Raw genomic sequence first — 20,780 nt, 5'->3', positions numbered from 1 at the left:
ATAAATGTGATTCAAATTGGCGTCCTTGGTCCGTTGTGATGGTGGCTGGAACGCCAAATCTAGTAATCCAGTTTTCCAGGAGTGCTTTCGCAACTGTTTCTGCAGTGATGTCTTTGATGGGGATTGCTTCTGGCCATCTGGTGAAACGATCTATGATTGTTACGCAATACATTTATTCTCTTGAAGGGGGTAGTGGTCCGATGAGGTCTATATGTATGTGGTTGAATCTAGTGTCTGGAACCGATATTGTTTGGGTGGGGCTCCTCGTGTGTCGAGAGATCTTGGTTTTTTGGCATGGAATGCATGTGCGTACGTAGTCTCGTATTTCTTTTTTCATGTTAGTCCAAACGAAGCGGGTTTGTATAGCTCGTTGTGTTGGTTTTGGTCCTATGTGTGCTTGGTCGTGGAAGGTTGTTATGATTGACTTTCTGCATGATGCGGGTATGTATGGTCTTATATTGCCAGTAGATATGTCGCACCAAATTGGTTGTTCTATGTTTGTCAATCGTAGGTGGCGTAGTTCTAGTCCCGTGTCTGAATTTCGTAGTTCTGAAAGTTCTTCGTCGGTTTGTTGCTCAGCTATGATTTTCTCTATGTCCAAGTTTGGGGGTATTGTTATGGCTTCGATTCTCGACAAGGTGTCTGCTACTACGTTGTCATCACCTTTGATGTGTTCTATGTCTGTTGTGAATTGGGCTATGTAGTCTAGCTGGCGTTGACGTCTTGGTGATGCTGGTTCTGTTTGTTTCGTGAAGGCTGATGTTAAAGGTTTGTGATCAGTTAGTATTTGGAATTGTCGTCCTTCTAGCCAGTGTCGGAAATATCGTACTGATTCGTAGATTGCAGTTAGTTCTCGATCGTAAGTGCTGTAGTTTTTTTGAGCTGTGTTGAACTTCCTTGAAAAGAATGCCAGTGGTTGGTTTTCGTCGTTGTTTGCTTGTTGGATGACTGCTCCCATGGCGCTGTCTGATGCGTCGACCATTAAGGATAGTATTGCTGACTCTTTGGGGTGTACTAGCATCGTTGCGTTGCTTAGGTCGTTTTTACACTTGTTGAAGGCTTCCGTCATTGTAGTTGTCCATACGAGGGGGCTTTTGTCGTTTTTCTTGTGTCCCGCGGTTGCGTCGAACAAGGCTTGTTGTGAATTGATGGCGTGTGGGATGAATCGGCGGTAAAAGTTTATCATTCCGAGGAATCGTCGGAGTGATTTATAAGTTTCCGGTGTTTTGAATGTCGCTATGGTCTGTACTTTCTCTGGAAGTGGTTTAACGCCGTTGGAAGTAATTAAGTACCCTAAGAAGGATACTTCCGATTTTCCAAACTTGCACTTTTCAACGTTGATTACCAAACCGTAGTGTTTGAGGCGGTGCATGATGATTGTGATGTGCCTCTCGTGTTCTTCCTTGTTGGCTGATGCCACCAGGATATCGTCGATATAAGCGAAACAGAACTCCAGTTCTCCCACGACTTCGTGCATGAATCTCTGGAAGGATTGAGCTGCGTTGCAGAGGCCAAATTGCATGGCGGTAAACTCGAAAAGTCCGAAAGGGGTGATGATGGCCGTCTTCGGTATGTCTTCTGGTGTAACAGGGATCTGGTGATAGGCTTTTATTAAGTCGATCGTGCTGAAGATTTTTGCGTTTTGTAGTTTGTGTGCGAAGTCTTGAATTTGCGGAATGGGGTATCGGTCAGGTGTTGTCTGTGCGTTCAGACGTCTGTAGTCGCCACATGGGCGCCAATCACCATTGGGTTTGCGGACCATGTGGAGTGGGCTGGCCCAGTTGCTTTTTGATGGTCTGCAAATTCCGCTCTCTGTCAGGCTTTTAAATTCTTTTTTTGCGATTTCTAGGGCGGCTGGTGCTAGTCTTCGTGGTTTGGAATACACTGGTCGTCCTGATGTTTCTATGATGTGTTGAGTTTTGTGCGCTGCTGTTTTTCTTTCCAGCTGTGGTGTTGTCACGGATGGAAATTGAGTGAGAATATGATGGTATTCGTCGGTGCTGGCTATTGTTGAGAGTCCAAGTGAAGGTATAGTCATGGTGTGTCCCTTTGTGGTTAGTCCTGTTACACCATCGATGAGACATTTTTTGTTGAGGTCGACAAGTAGGTTGTGGTGGCTCAGAAAGTCGGCTCCGAGGATGGCACGGTTGACATCGGCTATGATGAACTCCCAGTTGAAGTTCCTACGTAGTCCGAGGTCGAGTTTTACTGCTTTTGAACCGTAGGTTTTTATTATGGTCCCATTAGCGGCGTGTAGCTGAGTGCTGGTGTTGTTGGATTTGTTAGGTTTGTTGGGTTTCTTGCTGTTTGGTGGTAATGCGGATATGTCTGAACCAGTGTCGATTAAGTAATTCTGGTCTGTTGATTGGTCCCAGATTATTAGTCGGCATTTTTGGGTACCGGGCGCTCTGTTTGCCGTTTCTGAGAGTCGCCGTTTTCGTTTTCCTTATTTTGGTATTTGCAGGGTGCTTGGCATTTTTGTGCGAGGTTTCCGAATTTGTGGTGGAAATAACAAAGTTCTCCTTTTGTTGTAGATTGACCTCTGGTGTGTGAGCGGCCTCCTGAGTGGGTGTTCATAGTCCGGTTTTGGCTTCGGCTTCGGTTGTAGGTCGGGTTTTGCTGTTGGCTGGGGTTTCTGAGTTTGAGTTGATGAACCTCTCTGGCCAGGTCGATTAGGAGGCGCTGTTGTGATTTGACATGATTAGTCATCTCGAGCAGTAGAGGATCTGGTGTTGTTTTTGGGTGTGGGAGCGTCTGCTGGTTTACTGAGTTCACTTCTATGTTGTGGTAAACTTCCATCAGTTGATCTGCGGTGAGGGCGAGCTGTTGCAAGGTTGGGTCTGGTATTGATTTTAGGATGGCCTGGGCGTGTTTTGGAAGTCGTTGTGTCCATAATGTCTTCACTATTTGTGAGTCTTTTTGCTGCGGGCCGGCCAGCTCCTGCATCTGTCGTAACAAGTGAGATGGTTTTTTGTCGCCTGGTTCGAAACCCGTGAGAAGTCGTGCTGTGCGGCGCTCCAATGAGTCTCCCAGTCTTTCTAGTAGTGCCTCCTTTAATTTTTGATATTTGTTCGCTGCATTGGGTCCCGTCACTATGTCACTGACGAATGAGAGGGTGTCGTAATCCAAGGCGGTGACAAGGCAACCGTATTTCGTACAGTCCCTTGTTATATTTGCGCTGTCGAAGTGTGCTTCCGCTATGCCGATCCATAGCGAGATGTTCTCCTTGAATACTGCTGGTGGACGTAGTGCGATGCGGGCTGCTTCCAAGGGTTGTGGTTGCTCTTGTTGATTTTCGTTCTGAGCTGCTGGGATGTCGTCTCCGTTTACAGACATGATGTTAGCAGTTGTGTAGATTCGGGCTGCGCTGTTGACTGCTATGTGGGATGCTATGTGGGCTGCTATGTGGGCTGCTCTCTAGGCTGCGATGTAGGCTGCTATGTAGTTTGCTATGTGGGCTGCTTTGTAGGCTGCGATGTGGGCTGCTATGTAGGCTGCGATGTGGGCTGCTATGTAGGCTGCGATGTGGGCTGCTATGTAGGCTGCTATGTGGGCTGCTATGTAGGCTGCGATGTGGGCTGCTATGTAGGCTGCGATGTGGGCTGCTATGTAGGCTGCTATGTGGGCTGCTATGTAGGCTGCGATGTGGGCTGCTATGTAGGCTGCGATGTGGGCTGCTATGTAGGCTGCGATGTGGGCTGCTATGAAGGCTGCGTGGTTCTTAGTCGGGGGTCACCAGTTGTGGGAACTGGTCTTATTGTGCACGTATACACAAGTATGGTTAATTGTTGGTAAAAGTATGTCGTTCAGAGGTCTCTGGATGTGGTAGAGTGTCGCTGGCTCGGCATTCGGCTATGTTCGGCTAGTCTCTGGATACGGTAGAGTGTCGCTGGCTCGGCATTCGGCTATGTTCAGCAAGTCTCTGGATACGGCAGTGTGTTGCTGGCTCGTTGTTCGGCTATGTTCCGCAAGTCGCTGGATATGGTAGAGTGTTGCTGGCTCGGCATTCGGCTATGTTCAGCAAGTCTCTGGATACGGCAGTGTGTTGCTGGCTCGTTGTTCGGCTATGTTCCGCAAGTCGCTGGATATGGTAGAGTGTTGCTGGCTCGGCATTCGGCTATGTTCAGCAAGTCTCTGGATACGGCAGTGTGTTGCTGGCTCGTTGTTCGGCTATGTTCCGCAAGTCGCTGGATATGGTAGAGTGTTGCTGGCTCGGCGTTCGGCTATGTTCGGCTAGTCTCTGGATACGGTAGAGTGTCGCTGGCTCGGCATTCGGCTATGTTCCGCAAGTCGCTGGATATGGTAGAGTGTTGCTGGCTCGGTCGGCTGGTTGATCTTCCAAGTCCGCGTAGTGAAGTGGTGGCTGGTCAGGAGCTGGATGTCGACTGGGGTTGTTTGGGTTGTACCTCCTTTTATAGTGTTTCTGGAATGCTTGGTGGAAGTGGTTGTTGACGCGTACGTGCATTTGATTGTTGATGCGTACGAGCATTTAGTTGTTGATGCGTACGAGAGGAATTTGCTTTTGTCGAGGCGTAGAATTTTCTGGAATGCTTGATGGAAGTGGTTGTTGATGCGTACGAGCATTTAGTTGTTGATGCGTACGAGAGGAATTTGCTTTTGTCGAGGCGTAGAATTTTCTGGAATGCTTGGCGCTGTTCCGCTCGATGTATTTTAATGGTGGCGGCGTGTTTCGACCGTTTTGGTTCCACTCGACTGGTAGGGGCGTTCCGCTTGAGTTTAGTATAATGACTGCAGGTGTATGTCGTCTGGGTTTCGTTCCTCTCGATGTAGTTTGTTGTTGCGGAATATTCTCGAAGGATTTTGGCATCGTTCCGCTTGGTGAATGTGACGAGATTCCCACAACTTTCTCCCTGGTTTCGGGGAAACTGCCTGCTCTCAATCCTAGCTCAGATGAGATTGACGCTCTTCCTGGTCTCGCGCGCCCGGAAACTGAATGGTCCGCGGGGTAGAGACCGGTGGATCATACCAACTTAACTATTTGCATACGTACCAACCCTGCTATGGACGATGTGTAAGATGTAGTGTTACAATTTTGTCTATTAGCGGGACAATTCCTAAAAACCGAGACGTCTGGCAGTCACGGGTACGGCACAAACTCTTCATCAACTCGGAGTTTATGCCGTAAGAGCAACCAGGCAGCCACATACATTGGAAACTCCCCAATATATTTTTGGTTTAAATTGGTCGCATGGAAATGTTGAATTTCAGCTGAACTGTCAAAAAACGAAAAGCAAATGTTCGATGAATATGTCGAGTGTGTATAGTGGGCGTGATGATATCGGCTGTCACCATGACGGTTTGCAGCTCTGCGAGGGTTGAGTGCTGTGTGTTGCGTGTGGCGTGTGGCGTGTGAAATGTGGATGTATGCAGTATGGATGCACGTAGGGGGTGCAGGTAAATTGGTCGAATGCAATACACCTAAATCAATTCACCTAATGCAATTCCACTAATGACGCTTTTACCGAAAATCTATTGACCTAATGGTAAATTCACCTAATATCTTTATACCGAATGACACATTCACCTAATTTCGAGTTTCAAACCAGCAGTAGCCGAGTTTCAAACCAATAGTAGTAAATTTTATTATTTAGTAATTTTTCGACGCGATATCAATAGATGGCGTAGTAACATAGACAGATAAATGTTATAACATTTCTTTGCAAATAGCCCTTAAACTCTATATACACCATATTGCGCCCGACAGAAGATTTAAAAAGGATTTCCCACCTAATGGCGAGTGAACTAAATTAAGGACATTGAAAAAATTAATTGCTTTTGTAGCTTTGTATTATCTTTTGCTATATATACTATACTATATTATATAGCAAACATTGTACATATTTACAATAAAATTTATGATAAAACAAAGTAATAAAAAGGAATCAAAAAAGATATACAGATTTTTTTTATTGTACATATATTAAAATTGGCTTTCCAATCATCAATATTAAAAGAAGGTGAGAAGAAAACGCATGTATAATAGACAGACTAGTACAATTTCTACGATTGATACAATTTCCATAATAAATAATTAATAATTTTAAATATACGTAATAAATATAAATTATGATGAATACATAACAAATATAAATCAGTTAGTAATTTATACGTAGATTGCAAAACACAATGAAATATAAACAATAATAGCAAGACAAGAAACAAGCAATACAATAAATAATAAATAATTTATTAATCAAGTTACAGAAATAAACCAATTTATAATAAACATTTTCATATAATAAAAACTCATGAGTGGTATTACAGATGGTCAACTTATTACAGACAACACAGAACACATATATTCTTTTCAATATATGAATAATCAATATGTAAAACAACTAACGTTAAAGAAAATTGACTATTGTATCAAGTCATGTAATAAAAATACTCTTGTGTGAAGCTATAGAAGTTTTTTACAAAAATTTTGGTACGTATATAAACGAAAAGACGTTTGCTAATTTCAATGACCATCTCTTCTCCACCGATCATGGTATTTGGTTGTTCTATTAGTGACACCACACAGACCCTAAGTAAATAATGATTTCAATCAATAACTGTAGCTTGTGACATGTCTAATTGTTTCGCACAAAATTTAATGCTTATCAGCTCATTCACACAGCGATAAATAAAATTTAACATTGGAAAGAGTTTAAAAATTTGAAGCCGCATATTTTTTCGAAATCCTTTTTTAGTTCAGAATTTAATATCACATTTATAATTGGGTTTCAAGCGTGGAGCTAGGATTCTAAACGTACATTAAATCCAAATTTCAGTTCTAAATATACTAGAACGAAAAATTTAAAAATAGCATAGTATAAGTAATATTTATCAATAAATTATGGAATTCAGCATTTTTAATCTTGACATATTCTCTAACGCAGATTGCCTCCCTGCGACGATAACTGTGAACGAAACAGCTCCCATATCAAATTTTGCTAACACAAATGTGATACTGTTCCATTAGTTGTCGCATAAATCTACTAACAACAAATTTAGGATATTCTTGGCTCGATGAGTAGGACCAACGGGTCCTCAGTAGTTTCCACAGTTATTCCAACCCTTTCCTCTTCAGAAATAGTTTTCCAATGTCTAAAAAAAAAATCATTACCTTAATTGATCCCATGTTATCAAAACTTAATAAATAAAATAAGTAGGGTGAAATTGATTATATTGAGTAATGAAATGTTTCGTGCTATTCTAAGATAATGTGATTGCAATTGCGAAATATAACTTCACTTAAATCATACGTGTACTTCATATTAATGGTTGTGGTTGGTGAGAACAACTGCGGGAAAGCTTTGCTAGCGTTTAATTATTACATTAAATAAAATAGTGAATTTGGCATTTTTCTAAAGTACAATATTCTAAATGAATTATTACTGGTATGAATTATTTCAAGTTTTATGGAGTGATTTGGCATACAATATAACTGTATATATGAAAGTATTGAATTTTGACATGTTACATTTCAGCACAAATAAAAGTTGCATATTATATATTTTCTTGAAATGTTCATTATGAGTATAACAAAAGTACATTTAAATGATAAAAAAGAGCCTCGTAAAAAAGGCTTCATTTTGACTATAGAACAAATGTACGACTTTTGCCGTGCAGAATCAACAAGACTTGAGTATGCATTGCAAAAAATATTTTGATTTTTCAATGGAGAAGTTGAATCTGAATACCAAAATCCGACATTTTGAGCAATCCAGATGTTAGGGTTTTTTGCAGACACGGGTTGTCCCTTATATTTAGATATGAATTTCTCTAGTCCACCGTATTCGATTTCCTGGTCTTCTTTTAAGTACTTTTACAACATTTTCACTGTTCTGGTAGGATAAACAATCTGCAGTATTATTAATGGTATCTGCATCTAAAACAATACAGCATTATAAATAATTGTACTAGTTCAAGAACGTATTATTTACACAGTTTCATTATGATTTTATTGATGTGAATAATTTATCTCATGAGTGATATCACATTCATAATAATATAACATCATCAGTGATTATAATTACTTATAGCTAATGATGATAGAGTATGAATTAAAATATGAATAGAATGAAAAATCAGTCCCACCGTATCTAAAGTGGGAGGTATAATTAATTCAACATTCGTGTACATATTTTGATTGGCCAGTATCGCAATATCCTGGGCCCTGGGAAAATTAATTCTGGGTCCTATGACAAATTAAAAAAAAAGATCTTAAAAATATATTTTAATGAGTTAAAAATCTATCAGAAATATTATAAAAGTACCTATATGTTAGTTGCTATTTTTTAATTTAAGATGTCGGCTGCTCTGCTGTCCCTTTCTCCTTCGTAGTGTGCGTGGGATGCGTGATGTGGAAAAAAGGGAGGAAATTGTAAACCAATGAAAACAGGGCGTAAATCTGTTTATGTATTGCGACTGTATTTTGTATAAGTTATACAGAGATCAAGCAGAGGAAAGGGGGGGAGTAAACAAAGAAAGCACGCGTGCCTTTTGAGGTTAGCCACGCGTAGCTGAGTTGTTGAGTAGCTGCCTTCTGGACGACAACTGAGACAGACCCTCTGATGCTTCCTCTGGCGCACACCGCTATACTGGCGATACTGGAGCTGGTCGCTGGTCTCCAAGTATCGTCACAACCCATCACCAGTGGCCGAGCTGGTGATTTCGGTGGCGACAAAAACTACGTGTTTATGCCGAAGCCGTTGGCGCGCGACTGTCAGTCAGTCTGGGGTGGCCAGCACAAAAATATATCGGACAAATCGTGGAAAATTCTCGAGAAAGTATAATTTTTTTTTTTTAATATAGTGAATTGATTTTTTAGCATATAAAATCGACAACATCAAAAGGACACAAACACTACATATGTATATCATATCAGGGGTTTATAACTTTTCATGGTTATTGTGTGGTGAAAAGACTGATTAGCTTTAATACTATTGCATAAATCGCCACCCCATGAGTTTTTTTTATATTTTAAATATTTGTATACGAGACCAATGATTAAATACTGTGTTTTCGTTGATTTCCGAATTGATATGTTGTTTTGAATTGTTGTTATTGTGGAATGAATTGTTATGTAATGACTGCCACTTAAAATCAAGTTTTGCAAGTGATGTGTCACCGCTCATGGTTATTGTGTAGTGAAAAGACTGCCAATAAATCACCACACCATGAGTTTTTTTATATTTTAAATATTTGTATACCAGACCATTCATTAAATACTGTGTTTTCGTGTTTATTAATATTTGTCATAACTATTGTGTATTAAAAAAATTTCAAAAGACTCTATTTCTTTCAATTTAAAAAATTTTACTGTGTACTTTTTATTCCCATTATTTAAATAATTAATATATATTTACTTTTTCTTTATAATTTTTAACTTCAGCAAGTGGAGACTCTTGTCTTCTACAATCTAAGACGAATTGTCGCCGGAAGATAAAGAGTGATATATATTTTCTAGTTTATTTCCGTTCGATTTCTTGTTTGAAAATAGATTTGAAATGTTGTTCAGTAAAACTCAAAGATTGTTAATGATAACAATGCCAGCTGTTCTCTAGAGTAAGTATCAAATGAAACACAATGTTTCCACAAATCTTTGACTTTTTCTAGTGTTCGGGTAAAAAGTATATATCTATATAAGAAAAATATTAACAGAGTACATATGTATAGTAAAAGTGTATTTACCTGTTGTAATATATTCTGATTAGTCACAATATGTTTCATCTATCCCATATATAATAATTATTTCATATGACAATGGATTTAAAATATGACTTATCGGAATTAGTCGATATGTAAAATGGTAAGTGTTCATCGTATGACATTTCTTCGCTGAATTCCGTTTCTTCTATCTACTTAATGAATATGATTTATAGAACCTAGGCTTTCAATGAATGTAACACAGTATTGCTTATCACTTAATAAAATGGCACTTGACTTGCAATTCGAGTCGGCATGACACTATCAACTATTAGTTTAATGTGAGTATCCAATAGTTTCGAAAAAATCAGCAGCATCGGCAGCAGCAGTCGCATCATTTTTGAGATTTGTATGTAATAAAAGGCTCGTTTCCGGTTTATAAAACTTATTGATTATTTATTATTTATGTAATATTAATTGAAGGACTATATTTTTTCGATAAGAGTAGACATTTAATTAATAAGTCCAAAAAATAGTGTAAGTTCGAGCGTACAAGTTAATACAAGTTATAGATATAAAATTTCAGTTCGATACACGGTCTAGGATATATAATAATTCAAAGAAAAATAATGCTACTTCCGGCAGATTTGAAAATGAAAAAAAAAATTATAGCGCAACGATTAAAATTTTATTACACAGTAAAAAGTTTCAGTGTTTCAGTTTCAAAGATATTTAATGGTGTTTGAATTATTACTAAAATACACAGCCAAACACGCACATTTTTTAAAAACAGTGATCGACTTCATCTATTAATAAAATATAAATTTTAAAATACAACTTAATATTTTATTTTGTTTTAAATAATCTTGAAATTATCAATGCAAAAGTGCCATCTATCCGTCAACGTAAAACAACCTTCATTCGATCAATTTGTATTAGGTAAACTGCAGTTAGGTATGTATGACATTAGGTATGGTCGTCGTTCGGTATGTTGATATTCGACCAACTCGCTTAGGTATACTCGAATTAGGTGAATTGCATTAGGCGAACTTACAGTGAATCCACGTAGGTGTGTAGTGTAGTGTAGTGTAGTGTAGACGTAGCGTAGTGTCAGTGAGCGGCCGGCGCTCGGGTGTGTCGGTCGTGGAGACGTGCGTGCGAGTGAGCGCGAGTAGAGCGCACTTCTACGATGCACGAATTGTTCGCCGTGGTTTTGGGCCGCCGCGATCTCTCTCGTGCGGGAGATCTCTTCTCGGTGCCGGACGCCAGCATCGTCGAACACCTCACAGCTGTGGTCGGTCACTTCATTACCCACTCACTTGTCATTTACCCACTTGTCACTTTACACTCACACTTCATTATTATGCACCCTGTTCTGCACACGCACACGCACACGCACACATCTATACACCTGCTCACGTTGCACATTCCGCAATGACCCCTACGTCTATTGCAATTATGTCCCATATCCATGTTGCACATCACAACATTTATGCAACCGCTAAACTAGTTCCACCACTAACCACTTCCTACATCGTTCGCACGGGTACGCACTCGCTCGCGACGAATGTCGTCGCCACTTGACGTTTCTAACGTATGGTCGTATTTCATCGCGAATTGTGCTCTCAATTCCATTCCGGCTACGCGATATTCAACCCTATTGATCGTAGCGTAGGGGTTGATTTCGCTCGGCGACTTAACGTGCGGAACGGTCATGTTGCGAAACCTTGCGTCGGTAGTAATTCGAAGATTGTTTTTCGAGCGATACTGAACTGTATTTGTTTACGCGTATGGACTATTTTGGCTTGCATTTCGGTGAAAGTAAAATGCGGGAAAAAACAAACTAGTGAAATATACAAATGTACACATGCATACATATGGAATTTCAATTTGAAATACATACGACTAAAATTTTATCTCTTCATCTGTGAGATACTTCCAGATTGTAAATAGTAATATACTTATGAGGCGTAGATAAGATAGATACTGACATATTAAGATCTTCTCTGAGAGCTACGTTGCTATTAAATGTATTTGCGAAAATATGAGAGATCCACATCTTGGAAACGGCTATCGGAGGCTAAATGAGTATGAACAAAATTTAAGTATATTCTCGCATAAAGGTAGACTACGTTCATTTTTCCAGGGATTGTTGTTTCATATTTAAGATTAATAAACAGTGATATGATCTTAGAAGCGACTTTTGTATTCATCGACAGTCGTATAGTTCAATTTTTTTATATAAATATGTAATAGAAAAATGTTTAAAAATTCGTTAACTTAAATTTGTAAATTTTATATGAATATTTTTAAAATTAATATTGCAGATAAAACAGATCACGGAAATAGCATCGCAACCAGACTATTGCCAGAACGACAATGATCAATCGGTCGTGGAGATCTGCGTCACGAGGGTGACTTCTTGCATTCGAGAGACAGCGAGCGTCGAAAAGCACTGCACTGCTCTAGTGGCGTTGCTAGAATCCTGTCTTCACCATAATTTACAACCGGAACACAAAGATGAAGATCCACCACACGCCAAAATCGCTGCCGATGTCATATCCTGCATATTTTTGGTACATAGTGTTGCATTGGAGTGAGTTCAGGGACCAAATGAAAGGCCAAAGTCGCTTCACGGCATTTATTCAACGATTCAGGGAACCGCCACTTACTCCAGAATATCTGATCTATCTTATTTTTCTAGACACTTAAAGGTCTACCCTGGTGTATCTATTGTTTAAGCACAAACTCGCTCAGGTTTGTGAGAACTCCAGTGTATACGTTCAGGCACTTATTGAGCCTAATTCGGCGTATCTATTGTCTACTCATGAAACCTTTTAGGTCCTGGCATCCTCATGTTCTCACGTTACTGCATCGTATACAAATAAAATCTCACTAGATTCGAAACAAATACCAGACAAATAATATTCGATCATTTTTAGGCTTCTGACAATCAGAACTACAGTAAAAAGACAGTCATGGAAGCCGCCCTACCTGTCGCTGTCAAATTTCTACACAAAGGAAATAAAGAACTGTCGCGTAACATGGCTAGATATTTGTCTTTGGCTGCTATTCATCATGCTACTTTACTTCAACCGCACGTTCAGCAAATTATGGACTCTGTTATATCAGGTATATACGTACATGAGTACATATATTTCTTATATTCTAAATACCATAGAGGTATTTAATTGTTTTCTCTTAATTTTAGGCAATTATCCCTTATGCAGAGTATTGTCCCAGCTATACGAAGTATCTCCAGGTCCACTTAACGGGCATGCTATGGCTTTAGTGTCGCTGCTTCCTCACACGGATCAACAAGAGAAGTTGGCACTCCTTAGTCTATTCGAGTTGATGGCAAAAAACGATCCATCAGTACTCGAAGCCAGCGTTTCTCAACTCCTCGCCTACTTATGCCCGACTACGGCGAGTAGTAATGCTGCTGGATGCGTTTGCGCTGGAGTTTTAAAAGTCCTATTGTGTGTTTCACAACGTAGACCTTCATTACTCGTTGAACATTTGGCTACGTTGCATCGTGCAGCGTCGCCACCCCACGCATCTCCACCGCTGATCATTCTCATTGCACAAATATTGACTCAAGTTGGAAAGTTGAATAAAGTGAGTGGTGTCTAATGTTGTAACTGTTCAAAATTTGATTACTATGTCGTTTATGCATTTTGTTTATTTTAGGATCGTGCCCAAGAAGCTCTGAATTTCGTTCTTGAACAGTTAGCTGGTTCGGAGCGATCGTGCCATACAGCTTTGCTTAAAGAGGCGACGACTCTATGCAAGACTTACCCGGCTCTGTTTACTGATAAAGTTTTACACGGGGTGCGATACCGGAATAATAACAACAACAGCAATAGCAATAAGTATGCATCACCGTTAGATTTTTAATTATTTTCATCAATGACGTGCTTCGCTTTGCTTATCTTATTTTTACAATCTTTGTTGAATTTAAGATGAATTCCACTATTACTGTCATGTTGTACAGTTTAATTATATAATTAAATTATGTACTATCTTATCAGGAGACTTAGTGTTATAAATTATGCCGATTAACCGTTTGCCCGCGGCCGTCTTCTATGGAAGATTTGGACGACAAGTCTGTAGCGCGGCTGTCTTCCATAGAATTTCTGAACTTTGCACGGGCTTTTGAGGCTTATATGCGCCTATTTCAACTGTTTTAAGGTTCAAAATTGGTTGAATATATTACTGAGTTGAATGCCATCTATTCAATTTGTTTAAAATGAATATATACCAGTCAAAAATTAATTTTTTGTGGAACCATACTGAAACCTCGTTTATGTGACGTCACGTCTTCATACAATAATTATGAAGAATGATTATTTGACAATTAATCCAAAACTACGAGATATATTATGTATATATTGTTTAAAATAATACTTCATGTGTTAATTAACATATCTGGTTACTTGAGTAAATATTAAAATCTGTATTTAAGGTCGAAAACTCGATTGCCACATTCGCGAAAAAGGTGCTGCGTACAGGGCTTGTTCGCTATATTTATTGCCACGGGCAAAGGGCTAAGTAAAAATTACACAATTTTCACCGTAAATAGCAAAATTTTCTTTCTTCAAAGTCTCTATTGTTTATATTTAGGTAGGTAGGTAGTTTTTACGATTTTCATATTAAACAATTAAATATAAACATTAAATCAAATATATTTTTTAAGGTGTTTGAAAAAAATTCGACCTCCTGCAGATCGAACACATGACTGACACATTTTTTTAAATTTTTTTTATTTAATAACTTAATATGCCAACACACATGCGATGATATTTCATCGGGTACAATACTAGTATATTAGATTTTTACAATTATTGGTCATACCTATATAGTTTCGATGTATACATATTTGTCTCACACTTGTATATTTAAAATCTGCTCAATAGTAAAAATTATCGTTGCATAAGTGAAACTAATAATAAAAAAAAAAAAAATTATATGGAAAAACATTTGATTTAAAATTATGTTAGCCTTTTCATTGTAACAGCCAATATTTCACTACAGTAGTACTTGTATAAACCAAATTACTTGTTATTAGAATGTCTTTTAGCAATATTTAGTAAATGTTTTACATTTTCAGTAATATATCACAACCTGCAATACACAACAATCAAGTCAATCAGACTGTCGGTGGTGTAACCATTGTCAAACTCGGCGGTACTAATACCACAGTAATAAACACTGCTACGTCGACGACTGTGCAAAACTACACCACATCTACTGTCTCGCAAAGTAGTCCGCCGACAGCTCCACACGTCGGCTACACCAGACGAGCCAAAATGGGAGACTCCCGCAGCACTGGACGACTCCACACTTCGAACACACACAGAAGTATGACGAGATTGAATATAGCAGGTTAATTTTTGCAAACCGTTAATTCAACGCTTATTTGACGGTTGTTTCAAGTGGTGTTATTTTCCATATCAGGTGGTTCTGTCGGAGGATTGCACAAGAGCTTGACTCGGCTGTCTTCGTCGCAGCAGATAAATCAGCAGCCATGCACGCCACAAAGCAATACCACCAACACTTCAGGTTCTACCAACGTCACGTCCAGCACGAATCACAGTAAATGGGGAGTCGGAGGTCTGTCGAGCAAAGTCGGACCTTCGATGGGTGGCGTTATAGTTACTACCATATCACCTTCGAGAGTTTTGAGACACGGAAACTCTAGATCTCACGCCGTTCAACATTCCGGTCACGTGACCATCAATCAAGGAAGCACAAATATCAATTCGAGTTCTGCAGTTAGTTTAAAATTCATATAGACTGCCAATATAAATTATAACTGTTTACTTATACTTACCGGAGCGAAGACTTATCAATCAATAAGTTTCACGCACTAAATTTGAATATGACAATGATTTTTGTTAGCTTCTTTTAGTTTATGAGATGAAAGTGTTTCAAAAAAAGCGCAATTTTTACAGATTTTTGGCTTTTGCAGTCTTTAATTCAAAATCTAGCATTGCTGTGCCAAAAGCTAGTTTTGGAGTCAATAATCACATGGTTTTTCTATTGATTGTAATTTTTTATTGATTTAAAAAACGTATAATTAATTATCTAGTGAATTTTCAGTCAAAAATATACTTCGTTTTACACATTGTTTTTCGTAATATTATGAGCTTTTTTGACTTAACCACGTTTATATGGGTTGGTTTTTGATCTCAATATTTTTTGATTTTATCCAAACTTCGAGCGGTAAATTAATTTTGATTTGTGAATGTTTTTTATTGTTACTAAATTCTGTTCGCAATACATCTAATATCTATTTTAATAGCTACTGATCTACTGATCGTTTTCTATTTTACAAGTTTTTTTAACTGTTTTTTTTTTTACAAGTAATTGGATTATTACGCACATTGCGATCGCTCAAAAGACAGTTTTTGGTATGAAAATCGCGAATACGGAATATTTGGAACTAGAGTTCTCGTTAGTATGATGTACTTTTCGGCTGTCAGATGTTCCATTATAAATATTTTGGTGACTTTTGAGCGAACGCTTTGTGGGCAATAATCACCGAACCATTATTTTAATGTTAATGTACAACATAATAGAAAAAGGAGCTCAAAAACCGATTTACAATTCGAGCGGTAAATGATTTTCAATTACAATATGAAATCTTTTAGATGGGGTGCTCATCGCTCGTAAGTTAGCGTGAGCGAGATGGAGTGATGCGCTCTCCTTTCTTCATCTCGCTCTTGCATTATCCATGCGGTCTTTAAAACAACAGTATTTTTTACAAACCTCTTGTTATTTAATCGATTTAAAATCATTTGCCGCTCGAACTAGTATGTTTCGATAAAACAAAAAAATATTGACATAAAAAACCAATCCTTTTAAACGTGGTAAAGTGGATAATTAGGGAAATTAGCCCATGATATTACGGAAAAAAAGTATATTCGAATTCAGCGGGTCAAACTTAGTAAAGATTGATTAGTTTCCGTTCCGGTAACTTTTTTTTTTTGCTCAGTGTAATCGGATAATATCATTTCAGATTTCTTCGGGAGCGCTGGTAATTCCGTCATCTTTGGACTCGTCGCAAGTTCAATCGATATCGATAAATCCACTCATGCTGGGAAAGTCTTCAGATTCGATAATGACATCGCCATCCACGATGATGCCTTCATCAGTCTCCGTACAACACTCTAACATGGCTCTGGGTCAGGTGTCAATCGTCAACCCCTCGGGAACGCAAAGCACGACTTTGAACCCCAACGGCAGTTCGTCCATCGCCCAATCGCTGGGCTCAGGTTCGATCGGCGCCAGCGTGAATAATCCTGTCAGCATTTCAGGACCCGTCACCGTCACTTCGAGACGAGCTAACAACACAAGCGTCACTATGATCAACTCAAATCCATCACAACGCATAAGCGTGTTCGAACCTTACCCAATGCGGGATACCGTCCAACACTTCTGTGAGAAACACCTGGACAAGATCAAATCTTACATGGATAAAGTATCACTGAAAATACCGCCGCCTGCTAAATGTACAATTGAAGGTATGTTTAATTTGGCGTTTTGTTTAGAATGTATTAGTTGAATATTATATACAAACTTGAATGTAATTATAGAGAGAAGAGCGAAAAAATTAGCCAAACTACATTTTGCTTGTCAAGCACGAGGACAGCATTGTTTATATTCCAGAACATTCTTCACAATGAGAACTAGGAATCCTAGGATTTGGATACATCTGATGTTCATGGCCTTACAGGTATGTTTATAAAAAAAATGGGTCGCCTTTAGCATTTTTTGCGTATTAATGATATTGTTTTTTTTTTTCAGGCAAGATCTCCAAGTGCATTAAGTAGTAGAGACTCCAGTGTGAGCAGTCTTAAGCATTGTTGGGATATATTAAAATGTGAAAACAAAGCTTTTCTAACATTAGTAACGAGCGCTTTTCCATGTTCAAAAGTAATTGAATACTAATCACAATTTCTACCGCATGCAATTTGCGCATTGCTAATCAATTTCTTCAAATTTTAAAGGATCAAGATATGCTGCTGAACGAACTACGGCAATCAGGATTTTTCGACGTGTTCGAATTGAACTCTACAAAGGAGGGTGAGATCGCCCAATGGGGATGTTTCTTATGCAATCATCCCGAAAGAGCAGTTGGTTTCCTTAATGGCAACACTCAACCCGTCATTGAAGGTCAACTCAAAGAGAAGAAGGGTCGCTGGAGATTATTCCGGCGATGGAGGACTAGATATTTTACACTATCTGGTGCTCATTTATCATGTAAAGGATCGGTATGTACATTTGTTCAATCTAAGCAATACACTAATTACGCCTAATAGAAACATGGGATAAATCTATATGTATATTCAAACCACCAACGGATGGTGATGCTGTTACACTTGTAGTCAAGTTTATATTTGCATTTATTTTCTAAGTTGAAAGCTTGAAGAGCATGTAGACACAAACATATTATGATAGATGATGGATGGTATCGATAGTCTTGATGATCTAAATTATGTATTTCCTAAAATCAAACCCAAAATCTCAGCTGGTCTGGATTTTGTCCCAGTGTTTGTCTTGGAGAGCTGCCAGAAAGCTCTATCTGAGCCTCTTCGATTTATTTTTAATTTGTGTCTTAAATCTGGAGTTTTTCCGGTCAATGGAAAATCTCTAAAGTGATTCCCGTTTTCAAAATAGGTGACAGGCAATAAATACTTAATCATAGACCAATAAATATTGAATCATAAACATAGAAGTATAATGCATAGAATCGCTCTCAGCCTCCAAAAATGTTGCTACAAAAACTCAGATTTTGTTCATTGTTTGCTAAACTTCGTCTATTAGACGATACTTTTGTTAACAATGACCATTCTATGCATCCTACTTCTATGATCATAAGCCATTCTTCCCACTCCTGTTAAACTCTTGAAATAATAATTCACAGATATTTTTGTAGGCACTGTGATTCTTTTCTCATTGATCAACAGCATGGTTTTAAACGGTCCCGATCGACAGTTAAAAATTTACTGTCATATTTTGTTACAAAATCACTGGATGTCGGACAACAGGGTCAAATCGATTTGGATGCTATTTTCAATTGGTTAGCTGTAAACATGTTATCTGTCAATATTGATAAGTGCTGCTCTTTAAGCTTCACCAGATCTCGAAACTAACTTACCATTTAAATGGCATTAAGCTAAATTCAGTTGTGAGTTTTGGTGATCTGGGAATCTTAATCTGCACAAATTTCGATTTTGGACAGTACATTGATAATATTTTCTCAAGCGTTACAAAAATATTGGGTTTCATATTGCGTGCAATTCAATCATTCCAGAGTGCATTAGTACTCCGTATCCTATATGATTCGCTAGTGCGAAGTATTCTTGAGTTTTCTTCTATTATATAGAGCCCTAGTGATATGGTCCATTGCTTGAGAATTGAGAGAGTACAGAGAAGGTGTTTCAAATATACCTACATGATAGTTTACAATCGCTATCCTAGTGCTAACCTGCTGGAAGAACTAGGCTTTAATCCAAATAGACGTAAAGTGTATTTGGGGAAATACTTCTATAAATTACTGATTAGCTTGGTGAGCAATCCTCAAATTCTCGCAGAATTCAACTCGGGTACGTTAGATGCTGCAGTGTATGCTCTTCTCCCGGGGAACGTACCAATTTGATGGTTTTGTCGCTAGGGGCATCAAGCTCCCCAACCAGATTACTGTTAACTTTGATTTATTCAATTTTAAATATGCTGATCTGGTTGAGGGATCGTTTAATTTGAAATCGTCAACGTGTTCTCACATTTAATTTCTATTATTTTTGTTTATATTTTATTACATTTTGATATTTAATTTTTATTTTTGTATCTTTCAATCGTTTTTTCATGGTTAGCTATAGTGACGCCCTGCAGTATATCTGTAACGTCACTATGGCTTAATTGTAGTAAACGAATAAATAAATATCTGTATGTATATTTGGAATTTTTTAGAGCGGTGGTGAGAGCATCGATATAAATCAAATACGATCTGTAAAAGTATCCCGTGGTGCAAGGAACATACCGAAGGCTTTTGAAATATTCACCGGTGATCAGACGCTCATATTGAAGCCTAAAGATGGAAAGAATGCTGAAGAATGGGTTCAGTGTTTGAGCATAGTTGTCGCGCATTCCCAAGCGAGAGACGCACCTGCAAAATCAAACAGTCTACCGGCGAGAGTTATCACGTTGAAGAATATTTAGAAGTCATTTTTATTGAAGACACGAATGAATTATTCTTCCAAATTTGTTTTCCAAATTCTTCCAAAATGTTTGAAATATATTCGAGGCCTTTAAGCGTAATGTTTATTATATAATTGTGATTCTGCGAGATTTTATACGACTTGACTGATTTACAAAGTGGACGATGGTGTCTTTCCATTTTTCTATGATTCCTTATAATAATGTCGAATGTGACACGATGCAATATGTAGCGGTACTTGCAAAAGGTTGTTTTTACATAGTAATTATAAAGCATTTAGTGGGGGTCGGGTACTATACTAATCTGTACGAGATTATAAACCGTGTATTTATACAAGCCCGATTTTTGGGTGTCGATTGAAAATCTTTTCCAAATATTTTCTGATAGGTGTTAACGTGCAATTGAGAAAATTTTGTAAACAATTGCACCATTTGTTTTGTACCATTTTGAGATTTTAACTGTTAGTCGGTAATGTTTATGTTTTTTAAACGTGTATGTTTGAGCGATTGTTGACCTGAAAATTTATGCATCTTTTATTTACAAACGTTAAAAAACATGAGATGCAATGTCTATTTTGAAATATTAATAACTGTTGTTAAATCCACAATTGTGTTCACAATACCTTAGTTTCCGTTGTTGTTTTCTTTTTAAACAGATGCATTTATGTCTTGCAGTTTAATATACGTATTTATTCCGCTTACAATTATTGTTGATACATAAAACCGTTCTAATAGTAATTTTTCAGTGAAAGAATGGCTTGTGCTAAAAGGGTAGGATTTGTACTTAATAGTTATAACATAATTTAATATGTATGTACTTAAAAGAACTTCAGATTGAAAATATATTTATTTGTCTAGTCCTTTAAATTTCGTCTTGGGGGAGGGGGGAGGGAAACAATTGATTT

General features: G+C 38.1%; 3 protein-coding genes across 4 annotated transcripts in view; 1 reads left to right on the top strand and 2 right to left on the bottom strand.

The window, feature by feature from the left end:
• Positions 1–11,245, bottom strand: part of LOC143919570 (uncharacterized) — a 21,500-nt gene extending 10,255 nt beyond the window's left edge. The window contains exon 1 of one of the 2 annotated variants that reach the window (XM_077441952.1): positions 11,178–11,245. Coding sequence is in view for 1 of the 2 variants with exons in the window: in XM_077441949.1 (XP_077298075.1) it covers positions 11,074–11,136 (63 nt within the window). In the remaining variant the exon portion in view is untranslated. Of the gene's footprint in view, positions 1–11,073 lie in introns of both variants that reach the window. The other variant, XM_077441949.1, reaches the window with a different exon arrangement.
• On the bottom strand, positions 2,224–3,778 carry LOC143919564 (uncharacterized). Its single transcript, XM_077441940.1, has one exon. The coding sequence runs from the start codon at positions 3,334–3,336 to the stop codon at positions 2,380–2,382; it is 957 nt and encodes a 318-aa protein (XP_077298066.1). The 5' UTR covers positions 3,337–3,778; the 3' UTR covers positions 2,224–2,379.
• Positions 3,486–20,780, top strand: melt (ventricular zone expressed PH domain-containing protein melted). The gene is made up of 14 exons (XM_077441922.1): positions 3,486–4,095; positions 4,307–5,415; positions 10,724–10,948; positions 11,982–12,230; positions 12,597–12,786; positions 12,866–13,272; positions 13,345–13,526; positions 14,765–15,039; positions 15,112–15,428; positions 16,676–17,180; positions 17,253–17,392; positions 17,464–17,592; positions 17,667–17,930; positions 19,630–20,780. Exons 3-14 carry the CDS (start codon positions 10,844–10,846, stop codon positions 19,876–19,878), a joined length of 3,012 nt encoding a protein of 1,003 aa, XP_077298048.1. The 5' UTR covers positions 3,486–4,095; positions 4,307–5,415; positions 10,724–10,843; the 3' UTR covers positions 19,879–20,780.

Source organism: Arctopsyche grandis, chromosome 12 (assembly GCF_051622035.1).
Source record: "Arctopsyche grandis isolate Sample6627 chromosome 12, ASM5162203v2, whole genome shotgun sequence".
NCBI classification, from domain to species: domain Eukaryota; kingdom Metazoa; phylum Arthropoda; class Insecta; order Trichoptera; family Hydropsychidae; genus Arctopsyche; species Arctopsyche grandis.
This window is presented reverse-complemented; position numbering and strand designations above follow the sequence as displayed.

What these genes read in the sequence shown, in the direction of transcription:
- LOC143919564 (XM_077441940.1), bottom strand. Translation starts at nt 3,336, where the DNA reads ATGTCTGTAAACGGAGACGACATCCCAGCAGCTCAGAACGAAAATCAA.
- melt (XM_077441922.1), top strand. Translation starts at nt 10,844, where the DNA reads ATGCACGAATTGTTCGCCGTGGTTTTGGGCCGCCGCGATCTCTCTCGT. An exon ending in TCGAACACCTCACAGCTGTG is followed by an intron (nt 10,949 to 11,981) that starts GTCGGTCACTTC and finishes TTAATATTGCAG; the next exon opens with ATAAAACAGATCACGGAAAT. An exon ending in AAGTTGGAAAGTTGAATAAA is followed by an intron (nt 13,273 to 13,344) that starts GTGAGTGGTGTC and finishes TGTTTATTTTAG; the next exon opens with GATCGTGCCCAAGAAGCTCT.